Here is a 20,529-nt window from a genome sequence, read left to right on the forward strand (position 1 = left end):
CATGATAAACAGGTTGAAATTGGAGTTAAGCAAGTCTTTTGCTATGAAAGATTTAGGACCGGCAAAGCAAATTCTTGGTATGAAAATTGTTCGTGATCGCAAAGAGGGGCTGATTTGGTTATCTCAAGAAAGCTACATTGAGAAAATTCTTGAGAGGTTCAACATGGATAAAGCAAAGCCGGTTGGTTGTCCACTTGCGGGTCACTTCAAGCTTAGTTCGAATCAATGTCCTACAAGTGAGAAAGACAAGGCAGAGATGCAGAAAGTTCCTTATGCTTCAGCAGTTGGTTCTTTGATGTACGCCATGGTTTGTACAAGGCCGGATATTGCTCACGCCGTTGGTGTGGTGAGTCGTTTTCTCTCTAATCCGGGTAAAGAACATTGGGCAGCGGTAAAATGGATTCTAAGATATCTTCGAGGGACTTCGAAGGTGTGTTTGTGTTTTGGGGATGGTAAACCGATGCTTGATGGGTTCACAGATTCTGACATGGCCGGTGATGTTGATTCTAGGAAATCTACTTCGGGGTATTTGATGACTTTTGCAGGGGGAGCTGTGGCATGGCAATCTAAATTACAAAAATGTGTTGCTCTCTCAACTACCGAAGCTGAATTTATTGCCATTACGGAAGCTTGCAAAGAAGAGTTATGGTTGAAGAAATTTTTGCAAGAATTGGGTTTAAAGCAAGAAAGATATGTGCTTTATTGTGATAGTCAAAGTGCTATTCACTTGAGTAAAAATTCTACTTTTCATTCAAGATCGAAACACATTGATGTGAGATACCACTGGATTCGTGATGTGTTAGATTCGAAATTGTTACAACTCGAAAAGGTTCACACAGATGATAATATTTCAGATATGCTGACAAAGACTTTGTCGAGGGACAAACATTTAAAATGTCGAACTTTAGCGGGTATGGTTGATGTCTCCACCTAAGTCGGTAGGGGGAGAATTGTTGGGATATACCTCCTTATTGGAGTGTGGGACCCAATTGATCTGTGAAAGAATTTTAAGTTGACTTGATTTAGGTATAATATATTTTTATATTATATATTTGAGGAGACCCAATTCAAATTGGATATAATTAAAGTTTGATAAAACAAACTCAAGACCCAACCATATATATATATATATAGATATATTGGTTTTGTTGCTTTCTGCCGTAAGGGGTGTGTCTGCCTATTCATGTTTGTTGAGTTTGTGCTTGGTGCACTCGTGGATTGGCTATTCAAGCATAAGCTTGCTGTGTTGGGGAGCAGAAGTCTTTAGATCAAGTTCGTTGGTTATTTTTGTGTGTGATGTGACGCTGTTTTGATGCTGTTTTTGGATTAATTATTTTGGGTCTTCTTCAACTCTGGTTCAGAAGATTTTGGTTCATCTATTTGGTGAGGTCTTTCCTCTTTGTTTATTTGTGATTATTTGGAATTCACCTAAGGGTGATTTTGTGAGACCATTGGTGTCTCGTTTGTAATCGTTTGGAACTTATTTGGTTGATAGTGGAATCGGATTTCGATCCCGTGGACGTACCTCACATTGAGGGAACCACGTAAAAATTCTTGTGTTGCCTTTGATTTAATTTTTCCGCATTAGATTTTATTCCCATTGATTGATTTACTTGTGGGGAATCACATCGATTTTTCCTAACACTAAGCTCGGAAGAAGTCTGGGCCAATGCTCTGTATTCTGCTTTAGAGGAAGATCTGGATACGGTTGGCTACTTCTTAGCAGTCCATGCAATCAAGTTAGGGCCAAGATAAACATAGTAGCCAGTGGTGGATCGGTGATCAACTGGATTGCCAGCCCAATCAGAATCAGAGAAAGCATTAAGGATAAGAGGACCACTGGAAAAATGAAGACCATAAACCAAAGTACCCTTAAGATAACGTAGTAACCTCTTGACAGCAGCAAAATGAGCATTAGAAGGAGTTTGCATAAACTGACAAGCATGATTTACTGCAAAAGCCAGATCTGGCCTAGTAATAGTCATGCACTGAAGTGCACCAACCAAACTCCGATAAAGTGATGGCTGAGAAAAGGGTAGATCATCAGTGGAGGAAGAAGAAGAATGCTTAGTAGCCATAGGAAAAGAGTATGGCTTGCAAGAGCTCATACCAGCTTTAACTAAAATGTCTGAAGCATATTTATGCTGAGAAAGAACATAGCCAGTGGATGTGGAGACAACTGAAATGCCAAGAAAATAGTTAATGCAGCCAAGCTCTTTCATAGAAAAAGTAGAATGCATTGCTTGAACAAGAGTTTGAATATACATAGCATCACTTCCTGTGAGAAGAATATCGTCCACATATATAAGGAGAATGGTAATGGATGTGGAGGTTTTCTTAACAAACAAAGAAGAGTCAAACTGGCTAGGAATGAAATCATGAGTGAGGAAAAAATTAGAGAAGGTAGAGAACCAAGCTCTTGGAGCTTGCTTCAATCCATAAAGGGCCTTGTTGAGTTTGCAGACAAAGGATGATTGATTGGGCTGAACAAAACCTGGTGGTTGATGCATATAAACCTCTTCTTCAAGAGTTCCATGGAGAAAAGCATTAGAAATATCCATTTGCTTGATAGACTAATTGAAATGTAGAGCAAGGCAGAAGAGAATGCGAATAGTAGGTTGTTTGGCTACATGACTGAAGGTTTCATGTAATCCACACCTTCAGTTTGAAGAAACCCCTTGGAAACCAACTAGCCTTGTACTTAGCTATGGAGCCATCTGAATTTTTCTTAAGTCTGAAGACCCATTTACAACCAATGGCCTGTTTATTAGAAGGTAAAGGAACCAAGGTCCAAGTGTCTTGCTTCTGAAGAGCCGTATATTCATCAACCACGGCAATTTGCCAAGCAGGGGAAGAAAGAGTCTACTGATAAGTTTGAGGCTCAACAAGGTCTGTAGAAGCAAGCAAACAAGAAGAAAGACTAGTCTTGGATCTGGTAAGCATGGGGTGAGTATTGGAAGAAGCAAGAGGAGGAAGATTAACAAAGACAGAAGTGATGGGAATTTGAGAAGAGATATCAGAGGAAATAAGAGGATGAAAAGTATTAGCAGCTGGAGAAACTACAGGACTAAGGGGAGAAGAAGGAACTGCAGGACTTGGCAGAGAAATAGGAAGTGCAGAATTTATTGGAGGAACAGCAGCAGAACTGTCTGCAGGTGAAAAAGAACTAGAAGGGGAGGAGAAAGGAACTGAACAAGGCTACTGAGGCTGAGTAGTACCCCAAAAAAATTATGCAAATGAGAAACAGATGAGGTGGAAGATGTAGGTTGTGTAGTCTGAAAAGGAAACAATTGCTCATCAAAGACCACATGTCTAGAAGTGTAGATTTTGCCTGTTTGAGGATCAAGACATCTGTAGCCTTTAGTAGCAGGTTGATAGCCTATAAAAACACAAGGTATAGACTTTGGCTGAAGTTTATGCATGGATAACATCTACAGCCAAAAAGTTCTTAAGAAAGAATAATCAGGTTTGTGCTTGAATAGAACCTCATAAGGAGTAAGCTGATTAAGTTTGAGAGTGGGATGTGTATTAACAAGAAACACAATAGTGGCAAGGGCATCCACCCAGTAAGACAAAGGAAGAGATGAATGATGCATAAGAGTGATGGTAGTCTTAATGAGATGCCTATGTTTCCTTTCAGCCACTCCATTTTGAGGCGTATGAGGACAACACAACTGATGTTCAATGCCTTTTTTGATTGAGAAAAACTTGAAATTCTTTACTAAGATATTCACCTCCACTGTCACTTCTCAAAATCTGAAGTTTGGTAATAAATTGAGTTTCAACAAAAGCTTTAAACTCAAGAAATTTAGTAAAAACCTCATTTTTGTAATGAAGAGGGAAAAGCCAGATAAATTTGCTAAAATCATCTATGAACAAGACATAGTATTTAAAACCTGAAACTAAAGGGGAGAAAAGACCCCATACATCAGTGTGTAAAAGGGCCAATGGCTTATTTACAGTAGAATTGGACAAACCAAATGGTAACCTATGACTTTTTGACACACAACAATGTTCAAATAGACTAGAACTTTTATTGGAAAGAACAGAATCTGAACCTACTAAATGACCATGTGAAAGAAGATGATGAAGTTTCTTGGAAGAAGGATGACCAAGCCGAAAATGCCAATTTGGAGCTTGAGGAGAAGAGGCAGTACTTCGGAAGCAAGCCTGTGGTGCTGCAGTAGAGTTGGAGGATGGTGAAAAAGAAAGAAAAGGATAGAGAACATTGGTAGAGCTGCCTTCATATAGTACTCTCTAAGTATTCTTGTCCTGAACAAGAAAAGAATTTTCACCAAAAGTAATGGTACAATGATTGTCAACAGCCAACTGATGAACTGAAAGTAAGTTGGAAGAAAGATTGAGAACATGAAGCATTTTCGTGAGATGAAAAGGAAATGAGGGAGTATGAAGAAGTCCTTTACCAGTATGTGCAATTGGTAGGGTTGTTCCATCACCAATAGTAACCTGTTCAAAACCTTGGTATGGCTGATAAAAGGACATATTATTGAGATCATGTGTCATGTGATTGGTGGAACCAAAATCAAGAAACCAATGGGAATCAGGCTGTGGTAAGCTGGGAACTGGTGTAGATGCAACATATGCCTTGGAGTAACCTGGAGACGGTGAGGCAGTAGTGGAATAGGAAGATTGATCAAGCTGAAAACCTGAATCATGTCTATGCCAACAATCCAGTGCTGTATGCTTTACTTTTCCACAGATTTGACAAGTCATTTGGGAAGCAGAACTGATTTTGTCTTGAGAAAATTGATTAGGACCTCCTCTTTGATAGTGACTAGGCTGATAGTGACTAGTCTAAAAAAGTTGACTAGTTTGAGAAAGCTGAGAAGATTGACCTCAAGATCTGCCTCCATCTCTGCCTCTTTATCAATTTCGGCCTCTATATGCACCTCTATGACCTCCTTGAGAAGTAAAATGACCTCTGTGAGCAGCATAAGCAAAAAGAAGTTCTGTAGCCTGATTGTGTTTGAGAGAAGCCTCAACATGTATAGCTTTTGAGCATAGTAGAGAGCACTGAGTGTTCATAGTGATAGGTGTAGATCTAGCATGAATTGTAGTTTTTAAAGCATTAAACTCATCAGGTAAACCATTGAGAATTAACAGAACTAAATCCTCATCATCTACTGGAGATGAAGCTAAAGTTAACTGATCTGCAATAGTCTTGAATTGACTCAGATAATCTTCCATTGTTGTTCCCTTTTTAACAATTTTACTAAGTTTGTTCTTCAACTGATGAATGTGAGACCTTGATAGAGATGTGAATCGTCTTGCAAGAGTACTCCAAACCACATTACTAGTTTGACAATGCATCACAGTTGTAAAGACAGATGGAGACAAAGTTGCTGTTAAACAGCTTAAGAGATGTGCATCAATGGTGAGCCACTGAGCATGATTTAGATTCAGAATTTCATGATTGCTTGAAACTAATGCAACTGGTAGAGGACAAATTTCAGATCCATCAACATATCCAATAAGCTTTGTTGCTTTTAATATGTTTTGCATCTGACTCTTCCATACTATATAATTGCTTGAATCAAGTTTTGTGGAAACAAAGGCATTAAGATTTGAAATCAGCAATGTGAGATTTGGAAGTAGAACAGAGGATTGTGAAGAAGAACCTGTTGCAGCTATGGTGGTTGAATCTGCAGTAGCCATTGAAACTACTTGCTGTAGAGATCGAGGCTCAGAAGAGCAAAGGCTTTGATACCATAAAGAAGATTTAGATTCAATTGAATTGATTGATTATTCAACAGAGTTCAATATCTATTTATACAAGAATCAGATTAGCTAACCTAACCATAACTAACAACTAACTGTTGAACTGAACTATAGTTAAGTATTAACAAACTATCTCTAGGAAGCACGGATACGGGTACGGGATACGGATACGGATACGATACGATACGGCGATACGACAAAATTTGAAAAACTAAGATACGGGTACGGCGGGGATACGTTCGTAAAAAATATTATTTTAACAATTTTTAGTAATGCAGTATGCATAAAAATAAAACTTAAAGCAAAAGACAACTTGATAAAGAAGAAAGATTCCTACAAAACTAAGAGTCTTCAAGGTCAATAGTTTCAACTTGTTCCCCTTCATCAGTGAATATCACAAGACCTTAGCTAAAGCCAAAGCCAAAAAACCATTCTTAAATAAAAATTTCAGCAAATACACTTTTTTAAGTCATCAATGGTAGCCTAGGAAGCACGGATACGAATATGGTGATATGGGGATGTAGATATGGCGATATGTCAAAATTTGAAAAAGTATGATACGGGTACAGCGGGGATACATTCATAATTTTTTTTTTTTTTTTTTTTTTGTGATTTTAATAACGTAATATGCATGAAAATAAAACTTAAAGTAAATTAATAAATAAAGAGAGGGATTCCTATTAACCTAAAAGTGCTCAAACATTCATAAAACATCCAAAACTAAAAGCAAAAGCAAATGCAAATTAAACATCATCCTTACATGCCAACACCAAAAAAAGAATGAGAGCAAAGAGAAGAAACGTGAGAGAGTGAGAAAGCGAGAGAGAAGTGAGAAAGACAACAAGGATACATCAATTTGACAAATTCTATTACTTAAGCTCTCACTATATTCCTCTTATGAAAGAACTAAACAAAATATTATAAGTAATATGTAACTTCGAGTATCCGATACTTCAAAATTAATAAAAAATTAATTAAGAAGTATCCGATACTTTTAAGAAGTATCTGATACGTATCCGCGAGTATCCGAGGAGTATCGGTATCCAATAAGTATCCGATACGGATACGTCACCCTTTTTGAAGTATCCGTGCTTCATAGAACTATCTATAACTAACTAACTAACTAATCTTGCACGTGTATGGGCTGCAGTTGTAACTGTTGTTGAGAATGATGGAGCGGCTCATGCGTAGACTTGACAGATGAAGACTCCAGTGGCTCAAATGGCTTAGCAAGCTGTGATGGCTGATATGGTTTATCAGTTACTACTTTTAACTTTTATTTTTATATGAAATCATATTATTTGAAAAGTATGTCAGATTTTACAATTAAGAACAATATTTAAGCATATTATATCATGTAATTAAAAATAAGTCTTAAATTTTTTTATTATTAAAATTTTAGAATTAAGATATTTGTATACTAATCTTTGAACACCTTCAAAATTTTCAATAGCAATTTCTTGGTAGAATTTAAAATCCAAAATTACATTTATTTAATATTTATCAATTACATATCCTTTTTTAGATTAAAATTGTTTAAATATAATTTTAAAACTAAATAAGTGTACTTTTTGTCTTTTTGGACTAAAAAGTTGAGGAAAAAAATATGAATGTTTGGGTTAACTTTTTGATTTTTTATGGAAAAATGTGTAATAAAAAATTGTAAAAATTGGTTTATAGGGAAAAATTAGGATTGGGAGTTGTGCAGCCATAATTGTTGACTTTTGGTGAATAATGTTAACTTTTTAACTTTTTGAGTAACTTTTTGACTTTTTGACTTTTTCTATACTTCCCAAACTTGACCTAAGTATCATGAGCATTTACCTTATTAAATACATTCAACGACAAAGAAAATGGATATTCAAGTAGGAAATATTAATTACAAAATAATTAATTTTACCATTTATTCATAAATCTTTCTTCACTCACTTATATTTTACTCAGTGAATTATTTTTTTATATTTCAATAAGTCTTATCGATGACATAATTATCAAAATATCCTTAATAATAATAGGACGAAACGCATATTAACGTTCACATTAATAGTGTGAATGTTTCATGACGTAAACATTCACATTGCTAAATTTATTTAATGTAAATGTTCACATTAAGAAATATTAAAAATAGTCCAAAATAGTGCGCACCAAGTTGCTAAGGATTCAAAAAAATATTTATAAGAATAAAATTATTCATAAATTACCTTAAATATGAAAATTAATATTTAGTGGATCAAATGTCTAAAATAATAAGACTTATATTAGAATATAAAAATAATGAATAATGCTAGAGATCCCAAAAATTCTACCAAATATCTCACATGAATATAGGACCCATACAATATGGGTCCTATGTGGGTCCTACACCCATGTGAGACATTTGGTAGAATTTTTGATAGAATTTTTGGGGTTTCTAACATTTTTTTATAAGAATATATTACAAATTAATTGGGATACAAGTACTTAATTTTCTAATAAAATTTTCTAATTTTTAATGTAAAGAGATTTATATACATTTAAATCAAATAAAGGGTTAGACATATCTATAATAAGAAAATTATAATATAAGTTAGGAAAATCTAATTTATATTTAACATTTGTTCCCTATCTAAAAATGGTTAATAATTGTTTCAAATTAAATTGCTTAAACAAAAAAAGAAATCTGTGTACTAAATTAATTTTGTATAATTACTTGTTTAAAAAAACAATTATGTTATTAAAAGAATTTTGCGATTAGGAATGACAACGAAGTAGATATGAAAATATAAAATTCATATCCAATCTTAGTAAGGTTGGTGATTAGTTAAGTTATATTCTTGAGTGATCAATTTTCTTGATTATTATATTTTTCTTCTAAATGAAAAAAAATGTAAGTTTTCATAATTTCATTTATTTATTTTTTTTCATATAATGAAAGCCGAAGCAACGTAAAATTTATTTTACCACTGAAGAATGATGGTCTCATTGGCATAAAATGAAAATAAAATAAAATAGCCAAAAGTCACAATAAAAAAAAATTGTAAATTTTTTTCTCTACTTTTATGAATATCTTTTTATAAAATGTTTAAAAATCAATTAAAATAACTAATTCTCAAAACAATCCTTTGGCAACTCAATAAAATATTCCCAAAACCAAAACCTCGTTACAAAATGTCGATCACTTCTCTTTACTTTTTTTTTTTTTTAACACGTTTTTTGAAAAAATTAAAAAAATATATTAAAATAGCCAATACTCAAAACACCCCTTAGTCCTTATTTGACATCCAGCTAAAAAAGTCAAGTTTTTTTCTAGTGATTTTTTTATTAGAATTTTTTTTCCATGTTCAACTAGTGCAAAAAAATCTAAAAAGTAAAAAATTAAATCAAGAAATTCAAGTGTAGGGCCTAATGATTTGAAATTTTCTCATTTGCAATTTACAAATAATACTATCATTTTTTGTGAGGCTCAATGGGAGGAAATTGTGAGCATTAAGAGAATTCTAAGATGATTATGAGGTAATGTCTGGTCCAAAAATAATTTTTCATAAAAATGTGGGGTGTGGGGTTGGTGTGAGTGATGATGTGATTAAGGACTTTGCTACAAAATTTAACTACCTCAAAGCTTCTAATTAATTATCTTGGCCTCCTCTTGGGCACATCCGAGAAAGGAAAAGCCCTTAACCAGTGATTGAGAAGATAAATAAGAACTTGGCAACTAGTGATTGAGAAGGAAAACACTTGGCAACCAGTGATTTAATAATGTCATTAATTGTCAAATTTGGTAACGAAAAATGCTTGAGACCCCTACTTTTTGAAGATCCTCACAACTCCTTTTAGATCTCCACCATTAATGTATGTATGAGACTCACTCATGTATGTATGGAGCCCACACCATCAATGGTGGAGATCCAAAAGACGTTGTGGGGGGTCTCCAAAAAATGAGAGTCTCAATCATTATTATTTTTGTAACATTTTAAGAAATTTATTATAGAAATGTCACTAATTATATGTTTTAGCGACAGTTTAAAATTTTTTAAAAAAAGTCATTAATTATTAGTTTATAGTGACATGCTTACAAATTGTCACAAAAAGTCTTTTTCATCGATGATTTTAATGGGACTAACTTGTAGCGACGAATTGATAAGACTTAATGAAAATTAAATCCAACTATTAAGACTTAATAATTTATCATAAATATTTTTTTAAAAAATACCACTTAATTATAATTCTTCCTCATCGTTTCGTCACTTATCATCTTTGTAACTCCCTGAAAAACAGTCAAACTCTTATTTTGTGTACAAATTAAACAGACTCGTCAATGGATTCAAAGTAAACGTGATACCACATTTTATATTATTCTTTTTAATCACTTTTTAGATATTTTTATACTTTTTATTTTAAAAGTACTAAAAATGATAATTGGTGATCTAAATTCAATTCTTGCATAACCAAATACTTAAACTGAATTTGGATCACACATTATTTTCTTTGTACTATTATATATTTGAGTTTTTGATTTCTAGCATTACTGCTCATCTCATATTATTATTTTCATTCACCCTCTACATGTTTTTTTATAGTTTTATTTGTACTCTTTAAAAAAACTATACAATAAAAACATTATATCCATTTTTAAAAAATTTGAGATTTTTTATTTATTTATTTTTTATTTTTTTTTATACAGCGTAAGCCTTCATCTCTTAAGTGAAAGCAAAGCAATAGTAAGAATTCCATAACAAACATTTATTTTATATTATTGTAGTCACATATTTAATTAATATCATTTATAATTATAATTTTTTAAAAATATGAATAAAATTCTTGTATTTCATAAGAGTACACCGATACCATAAACTATCACCATTATTGTATTATGTTTGGTTGACTTTCTAAGTATAGTGGATTAGTATTTTGTTTAACAATATAAATATTTCTCATAATTGTAATTATTCTTCTATTAATTGACAAATATATATATATATATATATATAAAATTAGTGCCATGAATATTATATATTTCAAACCCAATTAAAAATATAGACAATTATTAATAAATGCTAAATCTATGACTTATGGATCATTTACTACCATAAATATTATTATGAACTCATAATTCCTATCTCACATTAAAATCTTCCAAATAAAACATACCCATATTTGGAAACGTAATAAGATATAGTGCAGACATTAAAATGATATTTCATTGTCACATTTTAATAATTACATTTGGCAAATTTTTTTTTTGATCGACAAAAATGAAAATTTCATTAAAAACATGAAATTATAGGTACATGGAAAAGAAATGCACCGAGAGAGATTCATAGAATGCTAACTCCCCTACTACTGTAGCTCATACAACCAACCCCTTGACCTCACTAATATTTAAATAACAACAAAAAAAAGAGAGAAAAATAATATATATATATATATATATATAAAAAGAGTAATAAGACAATAGTGAACAAATGCCCATTGTCACATTTTAAAAAGAATGACATATTTGACAAAGACTTAATAAGATATTAACATACACATTAGAATGATGCTGTATTGTCACATTTAAAAATTACATATTTGGCAAAACTTTAATAAGACAATGGTACATAAATGTCTCATTATTATATTTTAAAAAGAATAACACATTTGGTAAAAAATTAATAAGACATTACTACACACATTAGAATGATATGCCATTGTCAGGTTTTTAAAAATGACATATTTGACAAAAATTTAATAAAATTATAATGCACATTTTAGAATGATATTCAATCACCACGTTTTAAGACAAACACATAAACAATTTATTTATTTTTTTATTTTTCTTTCACTTTCTTGTGTTATCTATTTAACAAACTAAGCCTTAAAGAAAATATATGATGACAAATACGATTAAAAGGGAAAAAGGTGGGAAGAGTATGCGACATGGATTTTAATTTAAATGAGTTTTTTTAAGTAAATAAAAAAACTTATTTACAAATTTTGGTTTGAAAGAGAGAACTTAAAGGAGGCAGATTTAGAAAGAATTTAATAATAATTAACAGAAAATTTCTTAATTTGATTGAAAATTGAGGATCCCCTCCAGTCACAGTTTGTAGGGCTCACCACGGGTCCATTCTGATAATTCAAATCGTTTATTTTATCAGGTTATTTGTATATTTCATCCACACACAAAAAAAAAAAAAAAAATCAATGTGTTTGGTTTCAGTTTTCTGAAAAATGAGTTTTTTTTTCGTATTTTTTAGTTTTTAGTTAATATTTTTTAAATTTTAAGTAATTTTTTTTTACTTTTTTAGATACACCTTACTTAGATGTATTTAAATAGTAAAATATTTGTGAAAAAATATTTTAAAAAATTAATAAATACACAAAAATACGAAAAATGTATTGAATTTTCTATTTTTTTTTGGTATTTAGTGTATTTTTTAAATATTTTTTTCACAAATATTAAAATTTTTAAGTATATTTATGTTAGGTGTGCCTAAAAATTAAAAAAAAAAAAATTTGCTTAAATATTTAAAAAATTCATTGAAAATATTAAAATACAAAAAATAATAAAAAAAAAAATTTTGAAAACTGTTTTCTGAAAACTGGAACCAAATAATATTTGGGACCCCATTTTTGGGGGTTCCATGACTCCTAATTTGATCTTGGCCCTTGATGTGTGTATGAGGTCCATTCATGTATGTTTGGGCCTCACATTATGAGTGGTTGGGATGAGAGTAGAGGTTGTGGGAGTCATGTATGTGTAGGGGTCTCTATTACAATTGGAAAAAAAATTAGATCAATCCAACAACTGTTACTAGTTCAGTTTATCGCATTTTTCACACACACACACACAAAAAAAAAGAGTATAGTTTATTTTTTGTTGTCTATATTTTTTTGTAAAAAATGCGATAAATTGAATTAGTTACAGTTATTGAATCGATCTTTTTTTTTTTTGTAAAAAAAATATATAAAATATTTAACAAAATAAACCATTTAGATTATCAAAATAGAACTTATGATGAATCCTACAAACTGGAACAACCCTGTCCAGTCCAAAACAGTGACAGGAGGGAATCTTCCTTTCGTACGTAGCTTCTTATAGTAATAATTGATGAGGAATTTCCAGTTCAAAGTCCAACAATATTTTATAATTTATGATAGTATACGTTTTTTTTTATTATCGGCTTTTCAGGTAGTATATATGAGAAACTTTGTGTGGCCCTTTTTTTAAGAGATTAAGTTTCCATTCATAATTTTGTTTATTCATATTTTTTCATATCCCTCTTATGGACCTTAATTCAGATATGCACAGATAAACCGTCTATTTTATAGACCCTACAATAATAAATTAGATAGTTCAAATTACCAATGCAAGATTAGATTGGACCCACACAAACATAAAAGAAAAGGTATGAAGAGGAGCTCTCTCCCTATAAATACATGCATCACCTCAGAACCTATTATGCCATCTCAGTATAAATCTGTGTTCGTCTTTTTGAATCTATTTCATAAAAAATGCCTTCTTTTCTTAAACACCTCCACAATCTCTTCACCTTTATCGCTTTGCTTTCATTATTAATAATTTCATCTAATGCTGCTTTCTTATCTACTAAAGCCACATGGTATGGAGATCCTAGCGGTTTTGGGGCCAATGGTGAGGGGAGAGAGAAATTCATTTTTGATGTTTATGATATATAGATAGATGTTATAATATTACATATTGTTTTGTTTAACTTGAGCCTTTACTCACATATGCTTATCTTTTATATATATATATATATATATATTTGACTAGGGTTTCACAACCTCTCCAAAGATGTAGATGGTGGTGTTTTTTGATATGTCATTGTTGTCGTCAAACATTGTTGTTGTGATTTATAATTTTGTTATTCATATCCTCAACATACTTTCATATGTGAATACATTTTTTTCGTTAGTCATTTTTATTTATTTATTTATTTGTGTTAATCATTAAACTTTTACTCACAACTTCCATGAAGATTAGAGAGTATATTAGCGTGACACAAGGTCACGAGTAACATAAGCAGATTTAACACGTGCAATTAAGTTTTTATTTATTTGTTAGTCATTAAACTTTTACTCACAACTTGCACGAAGGTTAGAGAGTATATTAGTGTGACACAAGATCAAGAGTAACATAAGTAGATTTAACACATGCAATTAAATTTTTATTTTTTTATTTTAATTTGACTAAAACTTGATGGATCAAACTCAACACTAATAAAAGCTTCTCTTTTTTTTTTTCTTTTTTTTTTTTTTGGTAGTTGCTAGGCAATTATGTTTCAAGATTTGAAATTGTTAGACGTGTTTGGAGATTGCTTGAATTTTAATGACTTTTGAAAATCATTGGATTTTGGATTTGACAAAACAAATGAAAATGTAAGGCGAATAAAAAAAAATTACTTTATATATATTATGTGTAAACAAACAAATTCGAAATATTTTAATATCTATTTATTTTTTCTTTTTTCCCTAATCTAATCAAAGGAAAAAATGTTGTTTCCTCTTTTGATTTTTTATTTTATTTTATTTTATTTTAAATTCAAGATTTAAACATAGTAAAATCTTTTTTAAGGAAACAATATAATGTATTTTCCAAGTGGAGGCATCCTCTTCAAGAAGCCTTCATCTAGATAGTCTAGCTACCAAAATACATAATGGATTATGCGTTTTGATATCATGTTAAATTATTAGTTACTAATTCATTAAATAATTTAAATTATTAGAAAAAACTAAAATCTTTACCTCTATACATGTATATATATTTATTTATTTATTATTGTTATTTTTTTATTAAAGTATCATAACCTTTGACACTAATATTTGGAATGTAGGGGGTGCTTGTGGATATACCGATATCCTTGGAAAAGCTCCATTCTATAAAATGGTGTCAGCTGGAGGCTATGCTCTATTCAAATCAGGCATAGGATGTGGGACATGTTATCAGGTGCCAAAGTTCTATTTCATGCTTTTTATTTCTATTATCTATTATTGCGACCTATTGTATGTCTTATTTTAATTATTTGAATCATTTATTTTGTAAGATTTTTCATAAATCCACTACAACAAAATGTACTTCCGGCGATCAAAATTGGCGACTAAAAACAATTTAGTAGCCAAAAGTTGTGAAATTAGTGACCAAAATTTTTTTTAGTCGGCAAAAGTAAAATATTTAGTTACTAATTTTTTTTAGTCGGGGTATATTGATTATTGGCGACTAAAAAAAAATTTGACTTTAGACGAATAAATCTTAATAGCCAAAACATTGCTATTTACTTAGGCCACTAATATATTTAGTAGCTAAAACTCTTTTCTGCGACAAAATGATTAGTCGTTAAAAATAACTAAACTTTTAGCGACAAAAAAATTAGTCGCCAAAAATATGATATTTAATTTTATTTCAAACCTTTTGGCCACTAAAAACTTAGTCGGTAATGTAGTACATTTGGCGACTAAAACAATTTTAGTCGCCAATGATCTTTCCCGACAATTCTTCCCCAACTAATTATGTGACCAAATATTTTTGTCGCTAAAAGCCTTTAGCGACCAAATAGTGACTTTTGGGGATTAAAAATTTAGTCGCCAATAGTGAAGATTCTTGTAGTGATCATTCCAGAAAAATTAAAAATACACATCTCAATGTTTACTTAAAATACAAATTGTCTCCTGTGATTCTAGAAATTACAGGTCACTTCTTCATATTAAATTTCTTTTGGCTAATCAAAAAAAAAAAAAAAAAAAAAACAAACAAACAAACAAACAAACCAATAAGCTCTTGTTTTAAAAAATCATCAAATCAATTAATATTTTATAATGATATCATAAATATTTTTCAATTAACAATTATGTAATTTCATCGTTATATAGAAGAATAGTTAGAAATTTAATCAACTTGTTTGATTCCAATTTTTTGAATTCAATTTTCTGATAATTGAGTTTTTTGTTTTTCATATTTTTTTTAGTGAATTTTTTAATATTTTAAGTATTTTTTTTTTATACTTTTTAGATACACCTAACCTAGATGTACCTAAAAAGTAAAATATTTTTAAAAAATCAATAAATATACAAGAATACGAAATTGTACTAAATTTTTTTAATTTTTTTGTATTTTTGATATTTAGTGAATTTTGTAAAGATTTGTTTTTTCAAATATTATACTTTTTAATTGTACTTATATTAAGTGTATCTAAAAAGTAAAAAATTGTTTAAAATATTAAAGTTTACTGAAAACAAAAATAAAAACACAAAAAACAAAAACCTCAATTTTATTAATTTTGTTGAATAAAAAATTCTTACAATAGGGTATTTATAATTTTCAGAAGCACAAAGGATGATTTGTATTTTAAGAAAATCTTAGAGATTGTATTTGTAATTTACCCAAATGAACAATTTTCGAAATAATACTTGTCTTCTATTTTTCTTGAAAATAAATATAATGAAATCATAGTGTTATGAATATCGAATGAATCTTTTTTTATTATTTATTATTATTTATTAATGATCAACATACAATACTAAACAAAATGAACAATTCAAATTGTTGAAATAGAATCCGTAGTGGCTGCAACAGTACCCCATTAGTAAAACAATGGATTGGAGAGAATCCTTCCCCATTAATGTTATTGAAAAATACCAAAAGTGTTTTCATTGTTTTCATGCATTGATAATTGAAGCTATCTAATATGTGTATATATGGTTTTGAAAACATATATATAGGTGATATGTACATCAAATCCAGCATGTTCAGGGCGTCCTATAACGGTAATTATAAGTGATTTGTGCCCTGGTACTTGCGGCGCATATCAATTTGATCTAAGCGGAGCCGCTTTTGGAGCCTTGGCTATTCGTGGTCGAGAAGATGAATTACGCCATGTTGGCCAGGTGCAGATTCAGTATCAAAGGTTAGAATATATTTATATTAGTGGGTGTGTACCTATTTGATAAATGTGTCATTAAATTTATAAAATATATTTAAAAGTATACATAGTAAATATTGCTTCTAGAGTCTTGTTTTTTACCAGAGCAAACGTCTTGGGTTCAATTTCTATTCTCGTCACTATATAATTTTGTTTTTAAATAGAGAAATAAGAAATTAAATTAAATTCATTTTGATACCTAAAATTTGTATTGTTTGAAATCGTAAGAACCTTTTAAAACTAAGATAAAGTTCTAACTTACATGCGTTTTACTTAATTTTGTTTGAAGACTCAAAAAAGGATCAACTATTCGTGTCCTTTAATTCGTCCATCTTTTTATTTTAATAGACTCTTAATTATTAAATTATATATATATATTGCAGGGTTCCATGTCACTACACCGGTTTTAACTTGGCGTTTAGGATAGATAGTGGATCAAACCCTTTCTATTTTGCTACAGCAATTGAGTATGAAAATGGAGCTGGTGACATGTCCGGAGTTGAAATCCAAAATGGAGCCTCAGGCAGGTGGCTTCCAATGCAACAATCATTTGGTGCTGTTTGGAAAATCAATGCTGCCATGCCCGGTCCCCTCTCTTTTCGCATTACATCATCCTCCCGCCAGACTGTGGTGGCTACCAATGTTATTCCGGTGGGATGGAAGCCTAATCAGATGTACTATTCACATGTAAATTTTTGATGATAGCTTTTAAGAATGTCCACGTTTATTAGGGTTTGTTAGACTCTGTTTGGGAAATCCAAGAATAAAAAAGTCACTTCTGACTGTTTAATCCAAGAATATTTAGTTGTTTGGTTTTAAATTGTTTGACTCACAATTAGACTTTGGGGTGTGCTTGTGCATTTGATGCAGTGAGATTTTGAGTAGGAGTCGATGAAGTGATATCAATAATCTATCTAGTTAACATGCTAACTTTCTTGGTGTAATGAGGGGTAGGATTCAAGTTTTTTTTACCAGTAAAAAAGAATAACTTTTATTGATGCGTCATTAAAATAATTACAACAATAACAACGGAAAGACCAAGTGTAAAGAGTATCATAACGAAATATACACATCCTAACTAAGTTGGCACTAATAAGAACGGCCCATCATGCGTTACCACAAAGTCAAGTTTGGTGTCACCAAACAAAAGTTAAAAGCAAACAGGCCCACCAACCAGTACAACGAGTAAGAACACAACCAAGCAGCTACAGAGCAACAAAACACATCAAGATTTTAAGGAACATCTCCGATTAAAAATAAAGTCAGAGATTGAGTAAGGAAACTCCTTGATTGATGCCTTAAGCCGAAGAGTTGTCCGAATTTTTATAAGCATTATTGAAGATACAATCATTCCTCAACTTCCAAAGAGACAGCAGAACAACCAAGGGTACAGCCTCCAGCTTTGGGATTCAAGTTGATAAAATCAATTACGAATTAGTAACTTAATTAATTAACCCGCTAACATAAGACCTCTAAAAAAACTCACAAGATCCACTTTCACCAATGTTTGGTGACTGTTAAAAAAATTAAATTTATTTTTTCTAAACTGCTTTATCTTTAGTAGTTTTCTTTACTTTATATTGAAAAAATTAGTTTTCTGTTCCTGCTAATCTAGAAAGATAAAATAAAATAAAAATTTTAAATAAATAAATAATAATAATAAATAGAGTAATAATATATAGTCAGAAAATTCGTAAAGAATTTTCATGCAAAATGATTTGTCACTTTAAAACAAACTACTCGTAAAAGGAACTTATATTTACAAAAGAAATGGCACAACTACATTATCAGATTTCCTGCAGTGTGAGGGGTGTGGTATGCTGAGTCATTTTGTTGTGGTAGTTGCTGCAAAGGTGTTTAGGTGTGTTCTGATGTTGTCTTGTTCTCTCACTGTTCTGGAAGTCTATGGGAAGATACTCTGTTTTACTTGGTGGTTTGGGTGGGATTGGCTACTCTGTTTGGCATTCTTATTGGGAAGATTTTGGCATTCTTATTGGGGTTGCTGCTTTGGGTTCATTGTTTCCTTTTTGTTTTTCCCTTTTTCCTCTCTTATTTAGTTGGTTTCTCATCAACTTTGATGATGCTTTAGCATATGATTATGCTTCTTTCTCGGTGTCAATCTAGTTGAAATCGTCGAGGTCGCTTTGCTGCTTTTTGCACTCATCCGTTTGCTTTTGATGCACTCTTTCGATTCATCTATAAAGTTTTTTTTTTTTACCGATCAAAAAAAAAAAAATTTCTTGTGATGTTTTTTATGTGAATTTTATCTATAACTTTCCTAATAAATAATAACACATCAACTTAGTTAAAATTCTCCAAAAACATAAAAGCTAGTAATTTTTTTTTAGTACTTGCTAGACTTTTTTTTTTTTTTGAAAATTAGTACTTGCTAAACTCACAAGTTGTTTTAGCAAAAAGTTAATCTTTAAAATTAAAATAAAATAAAAAAGAAAAACTCTACTAATTACCAAACAAATTCTTAATTGCATTAATGATATTTATCAAAATATACAATTTGTTACACTTTAGTCACATTTTTTGATTTATTCACTTTTGTTACTGAAATATGTAATTTGTTACACTTCCAACTTTGTGATTGGTGTTGTTCATATGAATATTATTAATCCAATTTTTTACATAATTGATCTTCCTTATTTTATTTTTTTTAATCTACTTAATGAGTTTTATCATATAAACCATTCAGATCATAAAATTGATCCTAGATAAACCCACTAAAGAGCAGCTGTGCCCAAAGCAGAAACTCCTCATACAATGTGAAGTGGTACAACGCTTAATACAACCCACATTCAAATTTGTATGTGATTAGCCCTTATGTAAATCAATAATACTCGCGAAGGTTGAAGAAATGGTTAACCCACTACGATTTATTTTGACAAATAGGTTAAAAATCAATATATTAATTTTTAAGAAAATATCATTTTACTTCCCAAAATTTTATGCATTTTTCACTTTGACCCCTAGACTTTGATTAATATCAATTTTACACTCAAGCTTTTGAAATTTTGATCAATTTGGCCCATGCCGTCACATTCTGTTTACAATTGGACGGAATGTGCTGACGTGACACCAAAGTTCATTTGGAATTTTATTTTATCCCCCAAATTATACTTGAAAATCAATTCGACCCTCAAACATAAAAAAAAAAAAAATTAATTTAAATATTTAATAAATAATTTTTTTTATCTCAATAATGAAAATTTCAAATTTTAAATAATATATACTTTGCAAAAAAATAATAAAAAATATAAAAATCTTCATTTAGAATTATTTGGAGACTATGACGCATAGATAATTCGACAAATATGTCGCACATGTACCGGGTACTTACCGACATATAGTATTTCTGCATACGTACTAGATACATAAAACACGTACTCAAATTTTTTTCTTCTTAATTTTTGGTGTATCTAGACATATCTAGTATATACCCAAGCCGTACCATACCTTAGTCGAAAAAATATTTTTTTCTAATACAAAGATAAAATTCATTTTACTAGACTTCAGTTCTATTTATAGCTTTGTGCTTAGCATGATTTTAAAATTAAGGTATGGTTTGTAAGTTATTTAATATAATGATATTTAATTTTGATTTATCTTATACCTGTACTTTTTTTTATCAGCAAAATTGAAACTTTATTGATGAAAAAAACAATATACTTGCAAAATTTACATCAACAAAGCAGGGAAATGCACTGAGCATCATGGCTAACTTCAACAATCCCAATTAGGTTGGCACCGCAAAGGAAGTATAATCATTTGCTAGCACTTAACCCAAGATTGGTGAGAAATCAATCAAAAGCAACCAAAGAAAGAAAAAAACATAACAACAATATAGCAGCAGTGCTACAATACAACAGCAGCAACAATACAA

General features: G+C 30.6%; 1 protein-coding gene across 1 annotated transcript; it reads left to right on the forward strand.

Moving 5' to 3' along the window:
• Positions 1 to 13,215: 13,215 nt before the first annotated feature.
• Positions 13,216 to 17,336, forward strand: LOC114307217 (expansin-B15-like). Its single transcript, XM_082913333.1, has 4 exons — positions 13,216 to 13,354; positions 14,556 to 14,668; positions 16,438 to 16,622; positions 17,021 to 17,336. The coding sequence occupies exons 1-4, from the start codon at positions 13,216 to 13,218 to the stop codon at positions 17,334 to 17,336; spliced, it is 753 nt and encodes a 250-aa protein (XP_082769459.1).
• Positions 17,337 to 20,529: the final 3,193 nt, after the last annotated feature.

This window comes from Camellia sinensis, chromosome 2 (assembly GCF_055761805.1).
Source record: "Camellia sinensis isolate YWXY chromosome 2, ASM5576180v1, whole genome shotgun sequence".
NCBI lineage: Eukaryota > Viridiplantae > Streptophyta > Magnoliopsida > Ericales > Theaceae > Camellia > Camellia sinensis.